At 41.1% G+C, this 22,909-nt stretch overlaps 1 protein-coding gene across 2 annotated transcripts in view; it reads right to left on the bottom strand.

Annotated features, from left to right (window-relative positions):
• LOC311247161 (uncharacterized protein) overlaps nucleotides 1–22,089 on the bottom strand; it is a 35,399-nt gene extending 13,310 nt beyond the window's left edge. For both annotated transcript variants that reach the window (XR_014620829.1, XM_084337489.1), the window contains exons 1-8: nucleotides 21,946–22,089; nucleotides 19,194–19,303; nucleotides 10,990–11,127; nucleotides 8,966–9,098; nucleotides 4,496–4,694; nucleotides 3,152–3,293; nucleotides 2,506–2,661; nucleotides 626–681 (exon numbers count right to left, since the gene is read on the bottom strand). Coding sequence is in view for 1 of the 2 variants with exons in the window: in XM_084337489.1 (XP_084193615.1) it covers nucleotides 626–681; nucleotides 2,506–2,661; nucleotides 3,152–3,293; nucleotides 4,496–4,694; nucleotides 8,966–9,098; nucleotides 10,990–11,127; nucleotides 19,194–19,303; nucleotides 21,946–22,083 (1,072 nt within the window). In the remaining variant the exon portion in view is untranslated. The remainder of the gene's footprint in view (nucleotides 1–625; nucleotides 682–2,505; nucleotides 2,662–3,151; nucleotides 3,294–4,495; nucleotides 4,695–8,965; nucleotides 9,099–10,989; nucleotides 11,128–19,193; nucleotides 19,304–21,945) is intronic.
• Between the last annotated feature and the right edge of the window lie 820 nt (nucleotides 22,090–22,909).

The raw sequence follows: 22,909 nt of genomic DNA on the forward strand, positions 1-22,909 counted from the left end.
GAAGGCAGCGTGACCTCCCACGCGTTACGCTTCACCAATGAGAGTCCTCGCTGCCAGGTGATAAGAGACATGTGTCGGAGGAAGCATGTGGTAGACTTCAGGGTTCCCTTGTACCGACCAGTAGGAGGAACATGCGCACAACAACCAGGTAGGGGAGGGGGGGAATTGGCATAACGACTAAATTGGGATGGGGAGAAAAATAGAAAATCAGGCAGAGAAAAAGAGGATAAAAAAATGGAAACCCTGCTGACTTTTATTGATCCGTGGTCGAGTAACAACAGTCGCGAAAAAGACTTCTAGGAAAGTATGATGATCATGATAAACCGGAGGCGTTGCAATGAATGTGGTATTACCGTGTTTTGTGTTGTTAAACGGCAATTGGAAATTGGAGGTTTTAAAATGAATATGGTTTTAAGTACAGGTTTGAAAGAGCTTGTTTCGTGAATTATGATTATAGACATTAATTATAAATGAAATAATTTGCCCAAAAGGAAACCCCCTCCCTTTAACGTGACTGTGCTTTTAACATCCCAAATGACAATCTGAAGTATGATTCCCATAGGTCGTCAATAGCAGATTATCATAGTATAAAGTTACATAAAGATGATCAGTGATTTTGTCTAACCTTTAAGTGGAGCCGCATTGGTCACCGCTACGAGGATGCATCTCATCTCTGATTGGCTGAATGGAACAGAAGGAATAGGGCGTCATGAGATGAAAACACACAACATATACTATGTGGACACAACTATATAAATGCAGCCATTACTGCTCCTGCGGCTAACATGCTCCATGTGCCAGCACTGAAAATGTAGCACTACAGTACATTACTCCCATGTCAAGACTATGATTAATGGAGCAAACCCTCCACACACAAACACACACAGACACACACACAGACTCATACAGACATGCACACATGGACACACACACAGATGCAGGCACACACGGACACATGCACACATGCACACATGGACACACTCATGGACACACACACATACACACATGGACACACACACATACACACATGGACACACATGGACACATACATACATGGACACACACACATAAACACATACACACATGGACACATGCACACATGGACACACACACAGATGCAGGCACACACGGACACATACACAGACACATACTGTACACTACACACATGGACACACACGGACACATACACACATGCACACATGGACACACATGGACACACACACATACACACATGGACACACATGGACACATACATACATGGACACACACACATAGACACATACACACATGGACACATACACACATGGACACACACACAGACACATACACACATGGACACACACACAGACACATACTGTACACTACACACATGGACACACACAGACACGTACACACATGGACACAGACACATACTGTACACACATGGACACACACATGGACACGTACACACACATACACTCATGGACACACACAGACACATACACACATGGACACACACACAGAGACACATACTGTACACACATGGACACACACAGACACATACACACATGGACACACACACAGACACATACACACATGGACACACACACAGACACATACACACATGGACACACATATGGACACACACACAGACACATACATGAACACACACACATGGACACACACAGACATGGACAAACACACACACAGACACATACACACATGGACACACACACACATGGACACACACACACAGACACACACACACAGACACACACACATGGACACACACACATAGACACATACACACATGGACACACATGGACACACACACACATGGACACACACGTGGACACACACAGACACACACACACGTGGACACATACACGCATGGACACACGCACACATGAACACACACAGACACATACACACATGGACACACACATAGACACACACATGGACACATACACACATGGACACACACATGCACACACACATACACACATGGACACACACATGGACACATACACACATGGACACACACACACACATGGACACACACACACATGGACACACACATGGACACACATACACACATGGACACACACACACATGGACACACACAGACACATACACACATGGACACACACACACATGGACACACACAGACACATACATACATGGACACATACACACACACACATGAACACACACATGGACACACACATGGACACACACAGACACATACACACATGGACACATACACACACACACACACACACACACACACACACACACACACACACACACATGGACACATACACACATGGACACACACATGGACACATGAACACATACACACATGTGGACACATACACACACACAGACACACACACATGGACACACACATGGACACATACACACATGGACACACACACATGGACACACACACATGGACACACACATGGACACACACACATGGACACACACACATGGACACACACACACATGGACACACACACACACCTCTGATTGGTCTCTGCTGTGAAGCAGATGGGGGTGTGGCGGTGCAGGTCTCTGGCTGGTGGGTAATAGATCAATGTGACTTCAGCTTTTCCAAGTTCCTTGTCCACGAACACTTTGGTCATGTTGCTGGGACCGCTGACCTGGAAGTTATTTATACTTCAAGAAAACAGAAAGACCGGGAAGGAAGAAACATGACCAAAGTAACAATTCAGATTATTTGGATTGCAAGATAACATTCTACAATCGCATTCCTTGTTTTCATGAACCATGAACCTCATGAACAAAACCCAATTTTCTGCCGTCGACTAAAAACACACTTCTTCAATCAATATCTGAAATGAAGAAAAAAACAACGATCATGCACTTTACCCCTAAATAATCTTCCTCACCGATATTACTACCTACTATGCTAATATGTCTCTACTATGCACTCAACACTGTCTGCAGCACCCAAGTTTCAGCACTGTTTGACGAACATTGTTACTCAGTTGAAAGAGTTGTACCCTTCCTGCTGACCTGTTGTACAAAACTTGTAAGTCGCTTTGGTTAAAAGCGTCAACTAAATTATTAAATGTAAAATGTAAATGTGGTACAAGATGCATTTTAGGAAAATGACAAATAAAAAAATAATCAATCAATCAAGTACCTAGCGTGGGCAGCCTGGGCTTCAATCAGAAGGTGGAACGCTTGGCCCACGACAGCGTGCTGTAGCTCCCCATGGGAGGGCGTCCGAGACAGGAACTGGGGCGTCACATGACCGAGCGCACAGCTTGGAACTGGAGGAAGGACTGAAACACACAGACAGGTTACTACTGGGAACCATAGATACTGTATATAAACACTAGATGGCTCAAGGCGGAGTCTCCCACGTAGGCGGAGGTAACCATGCAAGGTGCCTAACCTGCTGATCGGGAGCAGTTAGGGGTTAAGTGTCTTGCTCAAGGACACTTCGACACGCTGTCCAGGAGGAGAGCGGGAATCGAACCAGGAACCTTCCGGTTACCAGACGACCGCTCTAACTCCTGAGCCACTGTCGCCCCTCAGTTCTTCAGGAAGACAGAATTGTTCCAAGATAATCGTGTCGTTCTGAATTAAACGGAGGTGGAATCTGTTATGTCATCAAACAACGACCTCATAGATGACAACATGGTACAGTAGTGCACTTTGTTTACAGTTCTTGTCTGATGTGTGGACTGGATTTCAGCAGGGGTGTAAAGTACTTGAGTAATTGTACTTCGTTATAATACTTAAGTACTGTTTTGGGGGATTTGTACTTTGTACTTTACTTGAGTATTATTAGGTTTGTAGACTTGTACTTTTACTCACAATTACATTTCAGAGGAAGAAAACATACTTTTTACTCCTTACATTTAAAATGCAGACCTACAAAGTACAAATCTCGCAGGTCCAATCATTTTAATTAGTATATTTGTTTCTCTGGCCGAACTAATGTTAACGGTATTAATCCTGCGGCCACACTATATTTAAAAACTAGTGCTGTCAATCGATTAAAATATTGAATCTGATTAATCGCATGATGGTCCATAGTTAACTCGCGATTAATCGCAAATTAATCGCATTTTCTTTTTCTTTTCTAAATCTTAAATCCTTAAACGGATCTTTTTCAAGTTTTAATACTCTCTTATCAACATGAGAGTCAACAAATGCTTGCTTTATGCAGCCATTTAACACAAAAGGATGACCCTCATGTATTGCAAATTTGCATCAAATTCAAAACAGAACACAAAATAACTTAAAAGAAAATAATAATTTAAAACAATGAATAAAGTGTGCATGAAATAATAGGGGAAAGAAAACCTTAGGAACTTGTTACATTCACCCACACAAGGGCTGAGGACTCACACCCCCCCCCCTCTCTCTATCTCACACACATCATGGTCACAGACACACACAGACCCAAATGATTACAATACTCGTTGGCACTTTGTATAGAAACGTCTGTATAGTAACGGTTGTTTGTGTCTCTTACTCTCCAGGGTGAACTTCGTTGAAACGCGGCCGAAAGGGGATGTGTTGTTACCAGTGGACACGTTGTAGGCCTCTAAGACTGAGGACGACCCATCTGCAAAGGTCAGGGTGACGTCTTCCGTGGGGAAGTCCTCCAACAGCAGTTCAAATACATGGACACCAATAGGCAGAAGGCCATCGGCATGCAGCGTGCACGTATTCTAATAGAATGAATAAAGCACGTAATGAAGTATTAAATGAAGATAAGCAACTCTGTAACAATGATTCACTGTTTATTCTAGTAGATTGTCTCATCTAGACCTCTATGTCAAATTGAAAAGTATATGTATTTATTGTGTCTGACTGGTTGTGATCTAATAATTGAATGGGGACATGTTATGCGAAATAGTCTCAGAAAAAAATGACAGATGCTTGGTGCCGTTTGGCAATTAACAAGCCTAAACAAGCTGTTCAGAATTGCTTCCCCTCGATGATGTCACAATGGGAACACAAGCAATGGATTAGCTTGGATGAATCAGTAAGCACTGTTCTTCGGAGTCAGGAACACTGCGTACTTAATGTACAGCCCAGACAGGGACGGGAATGTTTATTTAAAAATACGTATGAGAAAAAATGAACAGTGTAAACAATATCATTAACTCTGAATATAAAAATATGAGAAAAGCAAACAAGACGCGGTCTCGGACTGGTGGGGGCCTCTGATTCGAGGTCTTGGTGAGTCGGAGTGTTAAAGAGGCATGATGCTCTGGCTCGCTGGGGCGCCGGATTTGGGGTCCTCACGGGGTAGGGACCTTGGTTGTCGATACTGGAGATGACTGGTGCTCAAGTAATCTCGCCTTATGGTACATACATGTGGGTATATGCATGTATATATGTATATATATGTATGTGTGTATGTATATGTATATATATATATATTCTTATTAATTTATATATTTAATTTATACATGACTATTTTATTTTTCATTATTCTGATTTAACTGATGGTCTTGTCATTGTCGTTATTATTATTATTATTATTATTATTACTGTTATTGTCCTGTGATGTCTTGTTTATTAGTATTGTTATTGTATTGTCTTGTTTCATGTTGAAAAGGGAAAATAAAGAAACTGTGAAGAAAAAAAAAAAGACAGGGACGGGAATAATTAATAAGAAATTGTGTTTGTTGCTACGCCCACCAGAAAAAGGCATGTTCAATACAAGGGAATAAAGTGATGCTCGAAAATAAATAATTGAAATGATTAGATAAAAAAAATTAAAATTAAACTGTTCCATGGATTCAAGGAAGTCATGTAAATGTGTCATAATATAACCCCTCTATATGCCTACTTGTACACCTGCATATAACCCATAGCCCTGTATGACAGCATGTACAATAATTAAGCATTACATCACACGCAGGAGTGGTTTGTGACCAATAAACCATGCCTAGGGGTGGTTGTTAGGCCCGAGGCGCAGCCGAGGGTCGTTAGACCCCCCTAGGCATGGTTTATTGGTCACAAATCACGACTGCACGTGGTGTAAAGCTTTTATACAACTGCCAGATTCATCCAACCTTATTTCTATACAATAAACACACATTAATCGAAGATTTATTGAAAAAACCATCCGCCAGAAAAAGTAGTTCCCACAACTCCATGTGGAAGCAGCTTGAAGTGCATCCAACCAAACTAACACATCCAACTGTGTATTATTGGAATGATTGAGAGAAGTTGCCTCATGTGGAAGCAGCTTGAAGTGCATCCAACCAACTAACACATCCAACTGTGTATTATTGGAATGATTGATTGAAAATTTTATTACCAGATGCAGAATATAAAGTAGGTAAAACAAATTAAAACGTTTTCTTTGCCCTATAGGAAAAAAACGTTTTCTTCGCCCTATTTTTTTATTTATTTCTTTTAGCCTAAACTTAACCAGTTGGAAACCAGGGGTACAGTAATAAAATTAGCAATCAACCAATCAATCAATTCAATAGACCATGCTCACTTAAAACAGCGCTGCTTCTCTCTCAGTCTGACTCCCCCGCTGTTGCAGACAGGAGTGTGTGTGTGTGTGTGTGTGTGTGTGTGTGTGTGTGTGTGTGTGTGTGTGTGTGTGTGCGTGTGTGTGTGTGTGTGTGTCACAGTGTGTGTGTGTGTGTGTGTGTGTGTGTGTGTGTATGTGTGTGTGTGTGTGTGTGTGTGTATGTGTGTGTGTGTGTTTGTGGGTACGCCAGCGTCGGACAGTGAGAGTGAACGCTGCAGTGCAGTCAGTGGGGAGGAAGTAGAAATTTAAATCTATCAATTAATCAATCAAACAATCCGCGATTTTTCTTTTGTTCTAGATTGACTCAAGACCCATCAATTACATCATCCAACATTGTTTAAAGGGCTAACACATTCCCCTTGACAGAATCGCTTTATATTTAGTCGTTATGACGCTATCAACATATCCATTTGTTAAAGATTATTGTCCGCCATCTTGTTTTTTCCGACGGAGTGATCCGGCGGAGTGATGTGATTCAGTTGTGGGCGGGTCCTGGGACCAGGAGCGTGGATTGTGAAGGATACATACGTGTAAATGGACTGTTTCAGCCAATCAGAATCGAGAAATTTGCATGCCGTTGTATAATGCTGTTTATACAACGGCATGCAAATTTCTCTATTCTGATTGGCTGAAACAGTCCATTTACACATATTTATTGGGAACAATCCACGGTCCTGGGCCCAGGACCCGCCCACAACCGAATCACATATCACTCCGCCGGCTCACTCCGGGAGAAAACAAGATGGCGGACAATAATCTTTAACATATGGATATGTTGATAGCATCATAACGACTAAATATGAAGCGATTCTGTCAAGGCGAATGTCTTAGTCCTTTAAACAATGTTGGATGATGTAATTGATGGGTCATGAGTCATTCTGAACAAAAGAAAAATCGCGGATTGATTGATTGATTATTTGCAATTTTATTTTAAATTTCTACTTCCTTCCCACTGACTGCAGCATTCACTCTCACACTGTCCGACGCTGGCGTACCCACAACACACACACACACACACACACACACACACACACACACACACACACACACACACACACACACACACACACACACACACACACACTCCTGTCTGCAACAGCGGGGGAGTCAGACTGAGAGAGAAGCAGCGCTGTTTTAAGTGAGCATGGTCTATTGAATTGATTGATTGGTTGATTGCTAATTTTATTACTGTACGCCTGGTTTCCAACTGGTTAAGTTTAGGCTAAAAAAAAAAAAAAAAAAAATAGGGCGAAGAAAACTTTTTTTTTCTTATAGGGCAAAGAAAACTTTTTAATTTGTTTTACCTACTTTCTATAGAAGCATCTAAGAATGAAGTTCTATAGAAAGTAGGTCTGCATCCCCTTAACAATTGTGTGTATTGAGCCGTACTGTATTGTACCCATTCTGCATCTGGTAATACAATTTTCAATCAATCAATCATTCCAATAACCACTAACTTCATAATTAAAAACTAAAGAAAAGTTGGATGTGTTAGTTGGTTGGATGTCTTAGTTGAAAGGCAGTTGGATGTGTTAGTTGGTTCGATGTCTTAGTTGAAAGGCAGTTGGATGTGTTAGTTGGTTGGATGCCTTAGTTGAAAGGCAGTTGGATGTGTTAGTTTGCCAATAACACACAGTTGGATGTGTTAGTTGGTTGGATGCACTTCAAGCTGCTTCCACATGGAGGCAACTTCTCTCAATCATTCCAATAATACACAGTTGGATGTGTTAGTTGGTTGGATGCACGTCAAGCTGCTTCCACATGGAGGCAACTTGTCTTTTTTGTAGTTGTGGGAACTACTTTTTCTGGTGGATGGTTTTTTCAATAAATCTTCGATTAATGTGTGTTTATTGTATAGCAATAAGGTTGGATGAATGTGGCAGTTGTATAAAAGCATTACACCACTTGCAGTCGTGATTTGTGAACAATAAACCATGCCTAGGGGGGTCTAACGACCACCCCTAGGCATGGTTTATTGTTCACAAACCACTCCTGCGCGTGATGTAATGCTTAAATATACCATATATACTGTATATACTATATATATACCATATATATATATTTATTCTCACTACATATATACCTATCCACACCTGTCTGTACTTACCTGCAAATAGTCCTTTACTATATCTATATCTGTACACTCTTACTAGTTACACTGCTGGCCAGTATACCATACCATCTTTACACCTGTATCACTGTACATATTAATACTACAACTCTGTACATACATCTGATTAGCACTACACTCAGTTGTACTAACTTGTATATTTTTTTACCCAGTTTAATCACCTGTACATTGTATATTGCTGTTGCACTTGCTACATTTAGCTACATCCAAACGTATTTTCGTTGTACTGTACTTGTGCTGTATAATGACAATACATTTGAATCTAATCTAATCTAATCTAATATGGTCTCTTTAATATCTAAAGGCATTACCTCGTCCAGAGTAGTGTTGAGTAGGGTAGGAGTACTATAAGTATTAGCAGAGGGTTCAGTACGACATCTCACATGATCACCGTCCGGATCATAGGCCAAAAGAGGAAGAGTTGAAAAACAGTTCTGAGGCGACCTACAGTACAGATCAAGAACACACAAGGTGCTGGCTTACAAATAGCAAATAGAGACAATACTATTGGTTAGTTACAGTGTTGTTGGTTTTTTTCCACCTCCAACATATTTCTTTCTTAACCATTTCTTAACAGAAGGTTAACCTTTCACTACCACACTACGGACGATTAACCCTTTGTAGTGTGGTAGTGAAAGGGTTAACCGTCTGTAGTGTGGTAGTGAAAGGGTTAACCCTTTGTAGTGTGGTAGTGAAAGGGTTAACCGTCTGTAGTGTGGTAGTTAAAGGGTTCATCCTTTGTAGTGTGGTAGTGCAAGTGTTAACCTCTGTAGTGTGGTAGTGAAAGGGTTAACCCATTGTAGTGTGGTAGTGAACGGGTTAACCCTGTGTAGTGTGGTAGTGAATGTGTTAACCCTTTGTAGTGTGGTAGTGAAAGGGTTAACCCTTTGTAGTGTGGTAGTGAATGTGTTAACCCTTTGTAGTGTGGTAGTGAAAGGGTTAACCCTTTGTAGTGTGTTATTGAAAGGGTTAACCCTTTGTAGTGTGGTAGTGAAAGGGTTAACCCTTTGTACTTGGTTGTGAAAGGGTTAACCGTCTGTAGTGTGGTAGTGAAAGGGTTAACCCTGTGTAGTGTGGTAGTGAATATGTTAACCCTTTGTAGTGTGGTAGTGAAAGGGTTAACCCATTTTAGTGTGGTAGTGAAAGGGTTAACCCTGTGTAGTGTGGTAGTGAATGTGTTAACCCTTTGTAGTGTGGTAGTGAAAGGGTTAACCCTTTGTAGTGTGGTAGTGAATGTGTTAACCCTTTGTAATGTGGTAGTGAAAGGGTTAACCCTTTGTAGTGTGGTATTGAAAGGGTTAACCCTTTGTAGTGTGGTAGTGAAAGGGTTAACCCTTTGTAGTTGGTAGTGAAAGGGTTAACCGTCTCTAGTGTGGTAGTGAAAGGGTTAACCCTGTGTAGTGTGGTAGTGAATGTGTTAACCCTTTGTAGTGTGGTAGTGAAAGGGTTAACCATTTGTAGTGTGGTAGTGAAAGGGTTAACCCTTTGTAGTGTGTTATTGAAAGGGTTAACCCTTTGTAGTGTGGTAGTGAAAGGGTTAACCCTTTGTACTTGGTTGTGAAAGGGTTAACCGTCTGTAGTGTGGTAGTGAAAGGGTTAACCCTGTGTAGTGTGGTAGTGAATATGTTAACCCTTTGTAGTGTGGTAGTGAAAGGGTTAACCCATTTTAGTGTGGTAGTGAAAGGGTTAACCCTGTGTAGTGTGGTAGTGAATGTGTTAACCCTTTGTAGTGTGGTAGTGAAAGGGTTAACCCTTTGTAGTGTGGTAGTGAATGTGTTAACCCTTTGTAATGTGGTAGTGAAAGGGTTAACCCTTTGTAGTGTGGTATTGAAAGGGTTAACCCTTTGTAGTGTGGTAGTGAAAGGGTTAACCCTTTGTAGTTGGTAGTGAAAGGGTTAACCGTCTCTAGTGTGGTAGTGAAAGGGTTAACCCTGTGTAGTGTGGTAGTGAATGTGTTAACCCTTTGTAGTGTGGTAGTGAAAGGGTTAACCATTTGTAGTGTGGTAGTGAAAGGGTTAACCCTTTGTAGTTGGTAGTGAAAGGGTTAACCATCTCTAGTGTGGTAGTGAAAGGGTTAACCCTGTGTAGTGTGGTAGTGAAAGGGTTAACCCTTTGTAGTGTGGTAGTGAAAGGGTTAACCCTTTGTAGTGTGGTAGTGAAAGGGTTAACCATTTGTAGTTGGTAGTGAAAGGGTTAACCGTCTGTAGCGTGGTAGTGAAAGGGTTAACCCTTTGTAGTGTGGTAGTGAAAGGGTTAACCGTATGTATTGTCCCAGTGAAAGGGTTAACCCTTTGGTAGTGTGGTAGTGAAAGCGTTCAAATAAAGAGATTTGTACCGTAAGGTATCCATGTTCGCTGTGATCGGAGGCTGGTTGAAGGTGTGTGTGTCAGATCGTGTTCCGAAGTTAAGCAGCATATCAATTGCATAGTCTTTCTTTCCATTGAGGTTTGTCGTGAAGCAACAGCCACTGTCCCTAAAATAAAGGGCACAGAACACATTATTAATGGAATACATAATTAGTAATACATTAGGAAAGAGTTATTAGGAAATTATTTAAAAAAAAAAATATTGCACCCCATGTTGATATAACAATGTCAGTGCATGATGCTTTGCGTTATATGGTTGCATGGACGATGTTACATGGGTGCCGTGGTGGATGTCAGCTCCCGCTCCCCTCTATATTTACCCCAATCTATCCCTATTTCTCATTTCTTGATTTAACCTCTTAATATTCCTGCAGAACTCTGGGGTACAGAACACTGGGGTAGAGAATACTGAGGTGCAGCACTCTGGGGTACAGAACACTGGGGTACAGAACACTGAGGTGAAGAACACTGAGGTGCAGAACACTGGGGTAGAAAATACTGAGGTGCAGCACTCTGGGGTACAGAACACTGGGGTACAGAACACTGAGGTGAAGAACACTGAGGTGCAGAACACTGGGGTAGAAAATACTGAGGTGCAGCACTCTGGGGTACAGAACACTGGGGTACAGAACACTGAGGTGAAGAACACTGAGGTGCAGAACACTGGGGTAGAGAACACTGAGGTGCAGAACACTGAGGTGCAGAACACTGGGGTAGAAAATACTGAGGTGCAGCACTCTGGGGTACAGAACACTGAGGTGCAGAACACTGAGGTGAAGAACACTGGGGTAGAGAACACTGAGGTGAAGAACACTGGGGTAGAGAATACTGAGGTACAGAACACTGGGGTACAGAACACTGAGGTGCAGAACACTGAGGTGAAGAACACTGGGGTAGAGAACACTGGGGTACAGAACACTGAGGTGCAGAACACTGAGGTGAAGAACACTGGGGTAGAGAACACTGAGGTGCAGAACACTGGGGTAGAGAATACTGAGGTGCAGCCAGGGCCGTATTAACGACCGGGCCGTTTGGGCTCTAGTGACGAGGGGCCTCCAACATTTTTTTTTTCTTTTTTTTTTTTCTTTTTAATTTTTACATTTTTTTAATTTTGGAGATCGATGTCATAATGTGACACTGAAATGAAAAAATATAATTTTTATTTTATAAATGTTCCACAAATAAGGGAAGGACTCAAATATACCTGAATAGTTCAGGGTTTTATTTCAAAGTCGGTCTACAGACACCAGTATTTTGACTCCTCTTCTGTGTTTTATTTAAAAATAGGTCTACACATAGAGCTGCCGCGATTACCGCATTACCGCGGTATCGCTGTTACATCACGGCCACCGCAGAGTAGGCAGAATACCGCGTCACTGCTGTTTTTTATAATAATAATAATAAATTACCCTCATCTCGTTGGGCTTGCGGCTCTGCAGATATACCCTACTCCTCTATCGAGGTTCCAAGCGACCCTATTGGGTACCAGAAAAGTCACGTGAAACATTGCAGACCACTGATTGGTCAGAAGAGAGACGCGTCACACGTTGTAGCGTCATGCAGTGTGTTACCACCAATCGGCAAGCGTGTATTAGTTTTTTACGTCCTGAATGTCAGCTCATCACAACACGGCTAATAACGTTAGCTTTAACTCTCCGCCGGAGTGGACTACCATCGCTCCTCAGGAGTACTAAACGAGACATAATGATTTTACTGTCTGCAACGAATGTTATAATAAAAGCCCTTCGTTCTATACACTTGTCTGATTGAAAACTTTATTAACAGACCGCAGAATGGGACAACTCAGCACGCTCTGAGCAAAGAAAGGAACTGAGATATGAATAGAGTATTGCTTGCCTTGCTATGGTCCGGTAAATACGCTGATGTTATTGAACGTATAACTATATAATGTTAATGCCACAAAACGAATGCCTTTATTATAAAGTAGTAACTTTATAGTAATAATAAGAAGAAAGGGTCGGGGGGGTTAGGGGTAACCACCCCTGCCCGCGACACCGAGTGAACTGCGCACGACCAGAGGGGAAACTTCTAATCCGTGTTTCACTTTCAATAACTAATGCGTGCTTGACGAATCCCAAACAATATTCATGCTGCAAAGTCATCCTCTAAAGATAGACATTTAGACTAGAGGCAGGCTATATGCTATAAAGAGTAGACTACTACTAAAAAAAAAAATGCATTCAAACTTTTTTTTTTTTTTTTTTGTGCGTGCGGTAATAACCGCGGCGGTAGGAAATATTTTGCAAATTTGTGCGGTAAGGAAAACATCAATACCGCGGCAGCTCTATCTACACAGCCAGTCTTTTTTCTCCTCTTCATAAGAGTTTGAGGTTTTCCTTTGTTATAACAGGTAAAAACAGCAATAAAAAGTCAAAACTTTTTTTTTGTTGCTTTATAATTCCATTAATGCAATAAGTATAAAGTATAATAAATCGCAAATTACTTTGGGTATGCAATTGTCAGGTGTTTTATGCTAAATGTGGGGTATGCTTGGGGATATATAAAATGTTATACACTGTGTTATCTTCATTTTAAGGGTAAATAGGTCCCTGAGCATTTTATTTTGTGGGACGGGGGAAAAGTGGCTCTTTTGATAGTAAAGGTTGCTGACCCCTGGCCTAGACGTATAGGGAGGGCTGGAAATCTATAGTGCTCCCTCTGTCCTGTGGAGGGCGGCAATACGCCTAGACGCGTAGTCCGCCGGAAATATACAAGAAGAAGAAGAAGAAGACTAGACGTAGAGTCTGCTGTCAACCCGCATCTCCACATCCAAGCTCCGACACGAATGAGGCAGATTGGGATCATGACAGACAGCCATAGGCGGCGGGTATATATAAGGCTAGGGGGGGCTATGCCTTACCCAAATCGTTATGCTGGGAATCTTGAAATGTATATAATATGTGCGCAGGCTGCTGGCTATTGTGTGTGTCTTGTGCTGCAGCCGGCTGGCCGAGGTGTCAACGACGAAGGTGTCAGTCGGCTAGTGGCAGCGTTTAACATTCCAGGTACAGGCAGTAACCAATCACGTGTCAGGTTAAATAATGTAGCCAATCACATCATGCATAATGATCATCCTGATCCGGCAGGAAAGCAAACATCTGCGTTCTGAATCTCCGCCCGCCAATCGCTTTGTAGCGAAACACCAGCGCACTATTTTGAGTCAAATTTCACAAAGCAAAATGGATATACGGTATTTTTCCAAGGAATATAAACAAAGTAATACAGAAGCTGCACCGGGCTGCCCCTGGGCATAACTACGGATCACCTGAGGGCGGCTGTATGTTGCTTTATCTTGGCAAACAATGGCTTGCTCTGAGAGGACATGATGAGAGTCAGAGTTCATCAAATCGTGGAAACTTTTTAGAGCTACTGTATGTACATTGTTTTCAAAGCATGATGAGATCTAAATTACGAAAGACGTTCCCTTCATTGCTGTCAGCACTGCAACTTGTGATTCAAGTCGTGAATGGTCTTTCTCAACAATGAGGCACATCACATCCAAAAGAACAACAATGCGCCAGTCTGCTTCACATTGAAAGTGATCTCACAGACAAAGTTAAAGCAGAAAAGATCATTGATGCCAAGAAAGACGAAACGTCGCATTTTGCTGCATTAAGGTAAGACAATGGTTAATCTATTATTGGATGCCTTCATTTGAACACTTAATTTGCACTGTGTATTGACAAAAAAGGAAACATTTTGCGCGCTCCGCGGTATATAGCCTACCCTAATGTCCGGTTCACGCGCCACCTATGCAGACAGCAGAGACCCGCCGGTGCTGATAGCGGATATCCTCGAGCTCCCCCTAGTGACTAGGGGCCTCCACTACACACTAGTAAAAAAAATAAAATAAATACGAAAAAAAAATATATATAATCAGATCCAGCGTTTACTTTCACAGCATCTATAGTGACTACTAGTATCATCTCATCTCTATCTATTTTTATTAAAATGTTTGTATTGCAAATTAAAATATGATTGATTGTTTGATAATGAGGGGGTGAGAGACGTTGAGTCGACGTGACACTGACGTCCAGGTCCAGGGGTCACTGTCAGGTCAGGTCAGGTGACCACTGACCGCGAGAATTGCACTTGCAAGTTGATCAAGTAGGCTAAGACTCGAGTAGTACTGTATCATTAGAGACTCAAAAAACATGGATAAAAAAGTTAAACGGTGGGAAAGCGGAGCTGCTAAGTTCAAATCTAAACAGGAAAGGGACAGAAAGAGCGCGTTACTTCGGCAAAGCATACCGACTATCTCAACTTTAGACAGAGAAGAGGCAGCGGCAGCCTCTAGTTCAGCCGGCCCACCAGTGGCTGCCACCTGTTCGTATACGCCCGCCGCATCTCCACAGCCCAGCCCCAACACCAACACGAATGAGGCAGACTGCGATGATGACAGCCCGCCGCCGGTGGTGCTTGAACATGAAAACCAGGATTGGTTGAACAATGTTACGGATCCAGCTTTATGGGAAGACACGAGCAGCGATAGGATCAAATCTGTGCTTATTGAGAGAGGTGCGTGCAGCATATCTTGTTATAATAATATGTCACAAATGTAACAGTACTATATACCTGTATGTCATGTATGTCCCTATGCCATAAATGTCATGATGATGTCATAATATATGTTGTGTGTCAGTAGGGCGGCGTGGCTCAGGGGTAGAGCGGGTCGTCCAATGATCGAAGGGTTGGTGGTTCGAATCCCGCTCAAGCCCATGTCCATCCCACTGCCGTTGTGTCCTTGGGCAAGACACTTAACCTACTTGCCTCGTATGAATGTGTATGCATGTGAATGAATGTTGGTGGTGGTCGGAGGGGCCGTAGGCGTTGATTATTCGCCACGCTTCCGTGAGTCTGCCTCAAGGCAGCTCTGGCTGCAATTGTAGCTTACCACCACCGGTATGACTGTGTATGAACGAATAATGGACTCTGTAAGCGCTCTGGGGTCTCTGGGGTGTCACGAAGAGCGCTATATAAATCCAATCCATTATTATTATTATTATCAGTCATAAATTTAAATCCGCCCTAAAAACATGGCTCAACAGCAACTCAAATTGGTCTTAATATGGTTTTTATCTCTTTTATCATAACTTGCTTTTATTTCTCTTTATCATGAGTTGCTTTTAAGGGTTTGCGGATTTTCTTTTAACATTAGTTGACTGTATGAGTTGTCAGGTTAGGTGTTATTGTACACATTTTTAGGATGTGTCCTGTCTACATGTCAATTTGTGTTTTTGTGCCTTTTATGTTCCATGTATGGACCACAATGGAAACAAGCCTTGGCTTTATTGTGTTTTATCCATTTTTGACCAGCATGTTGACACTGTTATTGTTTGTCTTTCAAATGTTTGTCCTACGATTGTGTCAAAATAAAGTATTCAATCAATTCAATCAATCAACTATGAATTGAAAATGGTGGACCCTGATGTAAACAAGACAAACGTCTTTCTCTGGTCTGCATCCCCTTAACAATTGTGTGTATTGATTTGAGCAGTACTGTATTGTACCCATTCTGCAATCTGTTAAATAAAGTTTTCATTCATTCATTCAGGTGCAGCAGTTTTCCAAAACCACAGATCCAACTACCCAGCCGCTGCCAGCGATAGGACCATTGGAGGCGAAAATCGCTACTTTAACAATGATACAGTTTACAGTGTTAACTCTTACTGTATCTATACTATACAGTACCTCCTTCTTTTAAAGTGTTTCTAAATATTCTATTTCTCTTTTAAAGTGACATTTTGTTTAGAGTGATTTTAATTTTTATTATAGCCACCAAGTCACAAACTGCACTGTTGCAGAACTGTTCTCTCTTTGTTTCTTTGTTGTTGAAATATTAAAGTTATCAAAAATGACAATTTTCTGGTTGTGTTTTCCTGCATTTAACCTTTTCAAACAAAGCCATCATGAACTTTGGCAGACAGGGGATATAATTAATTTTCCTCAACTATACTTTCTCTCTCTCGATGGATAGCTGTGTTAAAAACGCATCAGTAGCAGGATTACTGCCATTTGAATGACTGTAGTTTGCCTGGTATGTAGCCTTGGTTGGTGGCTGCCCCACCAATGTTTTACATATAAAAACGCCACTGTGCGTGCGTGCACGTGTATGTGTGTGTGGGGGCCTCCACAAGAGTCTGGCCCAGAGGCCTCTGAATTCTTAATCTGGCCTTGGGTGCAGCACTCTGGGGTACAGAAGGGCTCGCGTTGGGGAAAGCCTGATCCCTGCAGCCATAGCCGTCTTAAACTAAATGCCTCGTTGAACAGAGTATAGTGATGTGAAAAGGAATGTCCCTGTGGCGGCGATAAGGTCTAAGTCTAACACTGAGTGAGGATGCCACAAATACCGCGGATGCCACAGTCAGTGATTCTATATAATGACCGTGAAACAAGCAGTGCTGTATTAAAAACCTGCTTGGGAAGCCAGACATCTACTGGTCAGTCAAAGGTGAGTGACCCTCCCATGACCACGGGAGATACCATGCTCACTAGGTAGCCTCAGGCAGAGCTACTCTGCTGCCCCGACAGAGACCCAGAGCTAGGTCACAGGCACCACTGTAACACACAAGGATTCAAACCCTGGTTGCGGAGAGGAAGACGAGGAAGAAGCTGGACACTATCCTGGAGAACCCCTCCCATCCTCTCTACATGGAGCTAGCAAAGATGAGGAACACGTTCAGCCACAGATGTTCACAGATGTTCATAGATGTTCATAGAGTATACTGTACATAAATATCCCACCTGTCCAGTGATCCGTTGCAGTTCAGACAAGGGGATAAATAAAGAGCCATCTTATTTTACATTAGCAAAGGACTCCTGGCCATGGCAGGTATGTAGCTTGCTAGGCTTCAGGCAGAGCTACTCTACTCATTTCTAGGGACCACACTGATATAATGCGTTGATTTAAGGGGAGACCACCCACCTAGATAGGGGGAAAAAATAATAAAGGATGAAATAATTTGCAAACATTCTTAATTGTTTAGAATAGTCAAAAAAATTTAATAAAAATGATTAAAATTGTTTTGGTCGCATAATTGTATTACCCATAAAGGGGCGTGGTCTATTCAAAATGGCCCCTTTTTGCATGTTACCCCAAACAAAATTTAGAAAAAAGTGATGATATATAGATATTTTCTCATGGTTTTTCATGTTACTACCAATACCGAACTTTTTGCTAGAGGATTCTTTTATATGCCACCCGAACAGGAATTTATGTCCTTTTATGACCCCCTAGTCATAAAAAAATATATTTTTTGCATCAATTGTTTTATAAAATGTTCTAAAAATCTGGATGAGTGATATATCAAAAAAAGTTGTGGTATATGGATAGGAGGAAACGTGGCCAGTTTGGTGTGTGGAGGTACTAGATAATTTGAGATTTTTTGTTTTATGTGTAATACAAACTCATAAAATCTCGTTTTTAGAAAAACGCCTTTAAAGTTTTGTATTGTCTGTAAATCAGGCTATGTATGACATATCAACAAACCCTTTGGCACAAAGAAGCAGGATATAGATATGAATAAAGGTGGAACGTTTGGTGTGTGTAGATGCTAGGGAAATGGTACATGTCTACCCTTTGGAAAAACACCTTCAAAGTTCTGTATTGTGAAATGCCATACATTTGTATTTGAAACCGCTATTTACAAACACAACACCCAATCAAACCATTAGTAATAGACAACCTAAACACATGCCTGATAACTGAATACCATAATAACATAATAATAATAATGATGTAGTAGTAGTAACAGTTTAGTAACAAACAACACAACCGATTACTGTACCCCCTAATAGGCAAAGAAATATTTGAATAGATATCACTATGAAACTTTCCCAGTTTGTTATGTACATATAAACTAAGAAAAAATATATTGCAAGTGAGGCACATAATTGTTAATAAAAACATAATTTTATGTTTTTTGTATTTTTAGAAGTTGTCTCTCGTAGCTCTCGCAGTGCTGTAACCCTAAGGGTCCAGGTATCCCCAACTGAGAAACACTCATCTGAAACAACGGTGAGTTTCTATGTCGCAAAGTTAAATGATTGCGGCTTAATTCCCACCAGATACCAGGGGCCATAGAGAAGATTCCTCAGGACCCAGAGATAGATAGAGATAGGCACATAGAGAGGGTGGGTTCCTCTGACTTACGTTATAGAGAGGTTTTTGAGCTGGGTGAGGGTCATTGGGAAGTGTTGTTCTTCTACCTCGCACAGGGCTTGCGAGGTACAGTTGTTACGCTCTCTGCCATTGAAGTTCACCTACGGGGCAGGGTTGGAACCAGTTCACTTTCAATTCAAATCAGTTCAAAATGTAAATGGTGCATTTATATAGCAGCTTTTATCCAAAGCACTTTACAATTTGTTCCTCACATTTTACCCATTCACTTACACATTCACACACCGACCATGCAAGGTGCCGACCTGCTCATCGGGAGCAGTTAGGGGTTAAGTGTTTTGCTCAAGGACACTAGGTTGTCAGTAGGTTGGAAAGTATGGCCTTTTCCTGCCAACGGTTTGTCAGTATGTTTGAATCTGAAATAAAATTATCCACTTCCTGAATTCATTCAGTTGAAAGTGAGTCGAACCCCGCTACTAGGTCTGGTGAGATACATTTTTATGATGATTTGATATTATGGCTGTGGAGTTTGCAATACAATTTGTGTCCTCAGCAAGATACTGAATAGCCTACTACTGAATAGTACTTTCAGAAGCAGATGCAGATGTCTACATTAGTCAGGTGCTTTATGTCTGCCATGATGATGTAATGCCATAGTGTTTTGCCATACCCAGTATTAAAATGTCAATACTGTCTTGGATAGGAATAACAATCGACAGCCGACTAAGAACTGGCTTTTTTTTTTTCTAGATTAGATTAGATTCAAATGTATTGTCAATATACAGCACAAGGTCATCATCAAACCAGGGTGCAAATGTAACAGTAAAGTGCAACAGCAATCAATATAAAATGTACAGGTGATTCTGTTGCTTTCTTTACAACTATTGTAATATTATACGATTTGTAAGGAACTTTACAGCTCTAGATCACTGTAGTTAGGATTTGCGGATGTTTAAACATTTCCTATCATCCTGAGACTCATGGACAGGGGTGCGTTGGTCATGGGACGGGGTTGCATGCCGAGCAACCGGCTCTGTGAGCAGAAGCACGCGTGCGCACATGCACGGATGTGCACGCGTGTGCACACAGGAATGCGCTGCACTCGACTGATGCGCCAACTCGCCAAGTACCCACCTGGCTACTTTGCATAACAATAGCTCAGGTCGTCAGGTCTGTTCAAATACGTCCTCAGATACATTCACACAAAACTTGTGAATGAAATGTGTTACATTCCATTCCTAGAGGCAATTAGGTATTGTCTTTAGTCTGTGCGCACGCGAGGGAACATTTATGCGCATGCGTGGGAGCGTGCATGCACATGGCGACATAAAACACAGTGCAACCAGCTTTGAAATCACCAATGCACCCCTGCTCATGGATACACTAATCCTCACACATCTACTGGATGTCACAGAGGTAGGGTAAAGGAAGTTATAGGATATCTATGGATCTGTTATATTGTCAGTGACAGGGGCGGACCTAGCACATTTGGCGCCCTAGGCGAGATTCACCACTTTTTTTATAAATTTTTTTTGTTTAATTTTTTTTTATGGCTTTTGCCTCTTCATAGTTCTCTAACGTTAGTCTTTCTTTCCTCAACGCTCAATTCTATAAACACTTGACCGATACCCATCAATGCACAGCGCTCTAGCATGTTCTGACTGTGAACACCTAAAGCTGAGGCTCAGACCGACCGACCGTTTTAGATTTTTGGCTCATTTTCCCTTATGTTAGAATTTTTTTTATGTAAAAATAATGGTTGCAGATATAGAGGGGGGTGCCAAAACTGCACAGAGAAAAAAAAAATTTAAAAAAAAATTAAAAAAAAAGTTTAATTTTTTTTTTTTCGGCGCCCCCCTCTGGGTGGCGCTCTAGGCGACCGCCTATATCGCCTGTAGGAAGGTCCGCCCCTGGTCAGTGACATGCTCAAGGACCCTTTGACAGGAACGGAGCTGTCACAAGAAAGGAATGCCTGACCTTCTGTTCACAGAATTGTCTGTCTATCCACCATGTCACATTAGCCTAGTAGGCTGATGCTTGTTGAAGTATATAGGATTAACCAGGTTTTAGATATTTATTCAAACAGCATTAACTTAGTTGTTGAGTATTCAAGTAAAATCATGACATGCCTATCAAGTTCATTATTTTTATTTTCAACTTCAGCTCTGCCTAAATAATTAATTAATAATAATAATAATAATAATAATAATAATAATAATAATAATAATAATAATAATAATAATAATAATAATAATAATAATAATAATAATAATAATAATAATAATATTATTAATAATAATAATAATAATAATAATAATAATAATAATAATAATAATAATAATAATAATAATAATAATAATAATAATAATAATAATAATAATAAACGTTATTTATATAGCACCTTTCATACAGGAATTGCAGCTCAAAGTGCTTCATGGCAGTAAAAAAGACATAGGCATAAAATGTGCACACGATTGGCAGATCAAGATCAATGCATAAAGCGCAGACATCGAATTATGCATAAAATAAGCATAACATTTGCATAAAATAGACAGCAGCAAAACTAAAAAACTAAAAGTCTAAATAAGGCATAGAACATTAAATCATATACATTTTCATATTAGGATCTAACATCTTAATAGGCCTCGTTGTTTATGGTTTGATTGTCACTGATACACATAAAACAGACGAATAAAATCATGAAATTGGCAGATATACACATAAAATAGACTTTGCCTCACTGTTCTGTTTTATGACAGTGCTATAATGAGAACAAACTACCTACCTCAATTTGTTCACCAATCATCCGCACATAATCGAAGGTAAAGCTAATTCCACGAAACTGGCCAAATTGAGGAGTATTGAGTAATGAGGAAAACCCAAGCGGCAAGAGCAGGAGGAGAAGTAGTGCACCTGCTTCCATGGTGTTCCTGGGCATCTCTGTGTTCAGCAGCTTGCTCTGTAAACGCCTTATATGCTGATTTATGGAGGCGGCAACACCTGAGGTGACCTAACAGGCATAACCAGATCGGTGGATGAACACAAAAAGAATGTGAAATGCGTTCTTTTGACAAACGTAATGAGTGTATAAGAACAACAGGTAAGTATAGGGCAAATAAGATAGTATAATGCTATGTTGTACAATTATACAATGTGCCATGAATACTTACAAAGAATTGTGTGAGGCGCCAGAAAAGAGGCAAATGGGGATAGTCTTTATAACCAGTTTTGTCACACCAATCCTCTCTAGGGGAAGATCCAACAGATTTCATGTTATTATGAAATATTTAAAATGAATTGATTTAATTACGAGATTTCGAGATTTCCGCAATCATTTTGAGACATATAAGGGTTGAGATTGCTGATTAGTATGGAGACTGTGCTGCTTAAAGTGAGATGTTGGAGATTCTACTAGACATTTGACACAGTGGATCACACCATTTAACACAGCGGATACAGTGGATCACACAATTTAACTGTAGCACTGTATATATCTGTCATTTGTAATTTTTGTGTATTTTTTAAACTGTGAGAAATAGTCAGTTCATCCTCCTCCTCTCGAAGAAGAAGAAGAAATCGAAGAAGTCTTTATGTGTCAGGCAGCGACACACACATGTAAGATGGGCGACACACAGGAACATGCCTTGGGTCAGCGATGAAATGTGGGCGGTGCCCGGAGACAAACCAAGTGCTCCGAGTCCTGTTCGTCTTCGTCAGGGATGCAACAGTGTTAGTGATCTGTTCTGCAT

This window comes from Notolepis coatsorum (genome assembly GCF_963971535.1).
Source record: "Notolepis coatsorum genome assembly, chromosome: 20".
Classification (NCBI taxonomy): domain Eukaryota; kingdom Metazoa; phylum Chordata; class Actinopteri; order Aulopiformes; family Paralepididae; genus Notolepis; species Notolepis coatsorum.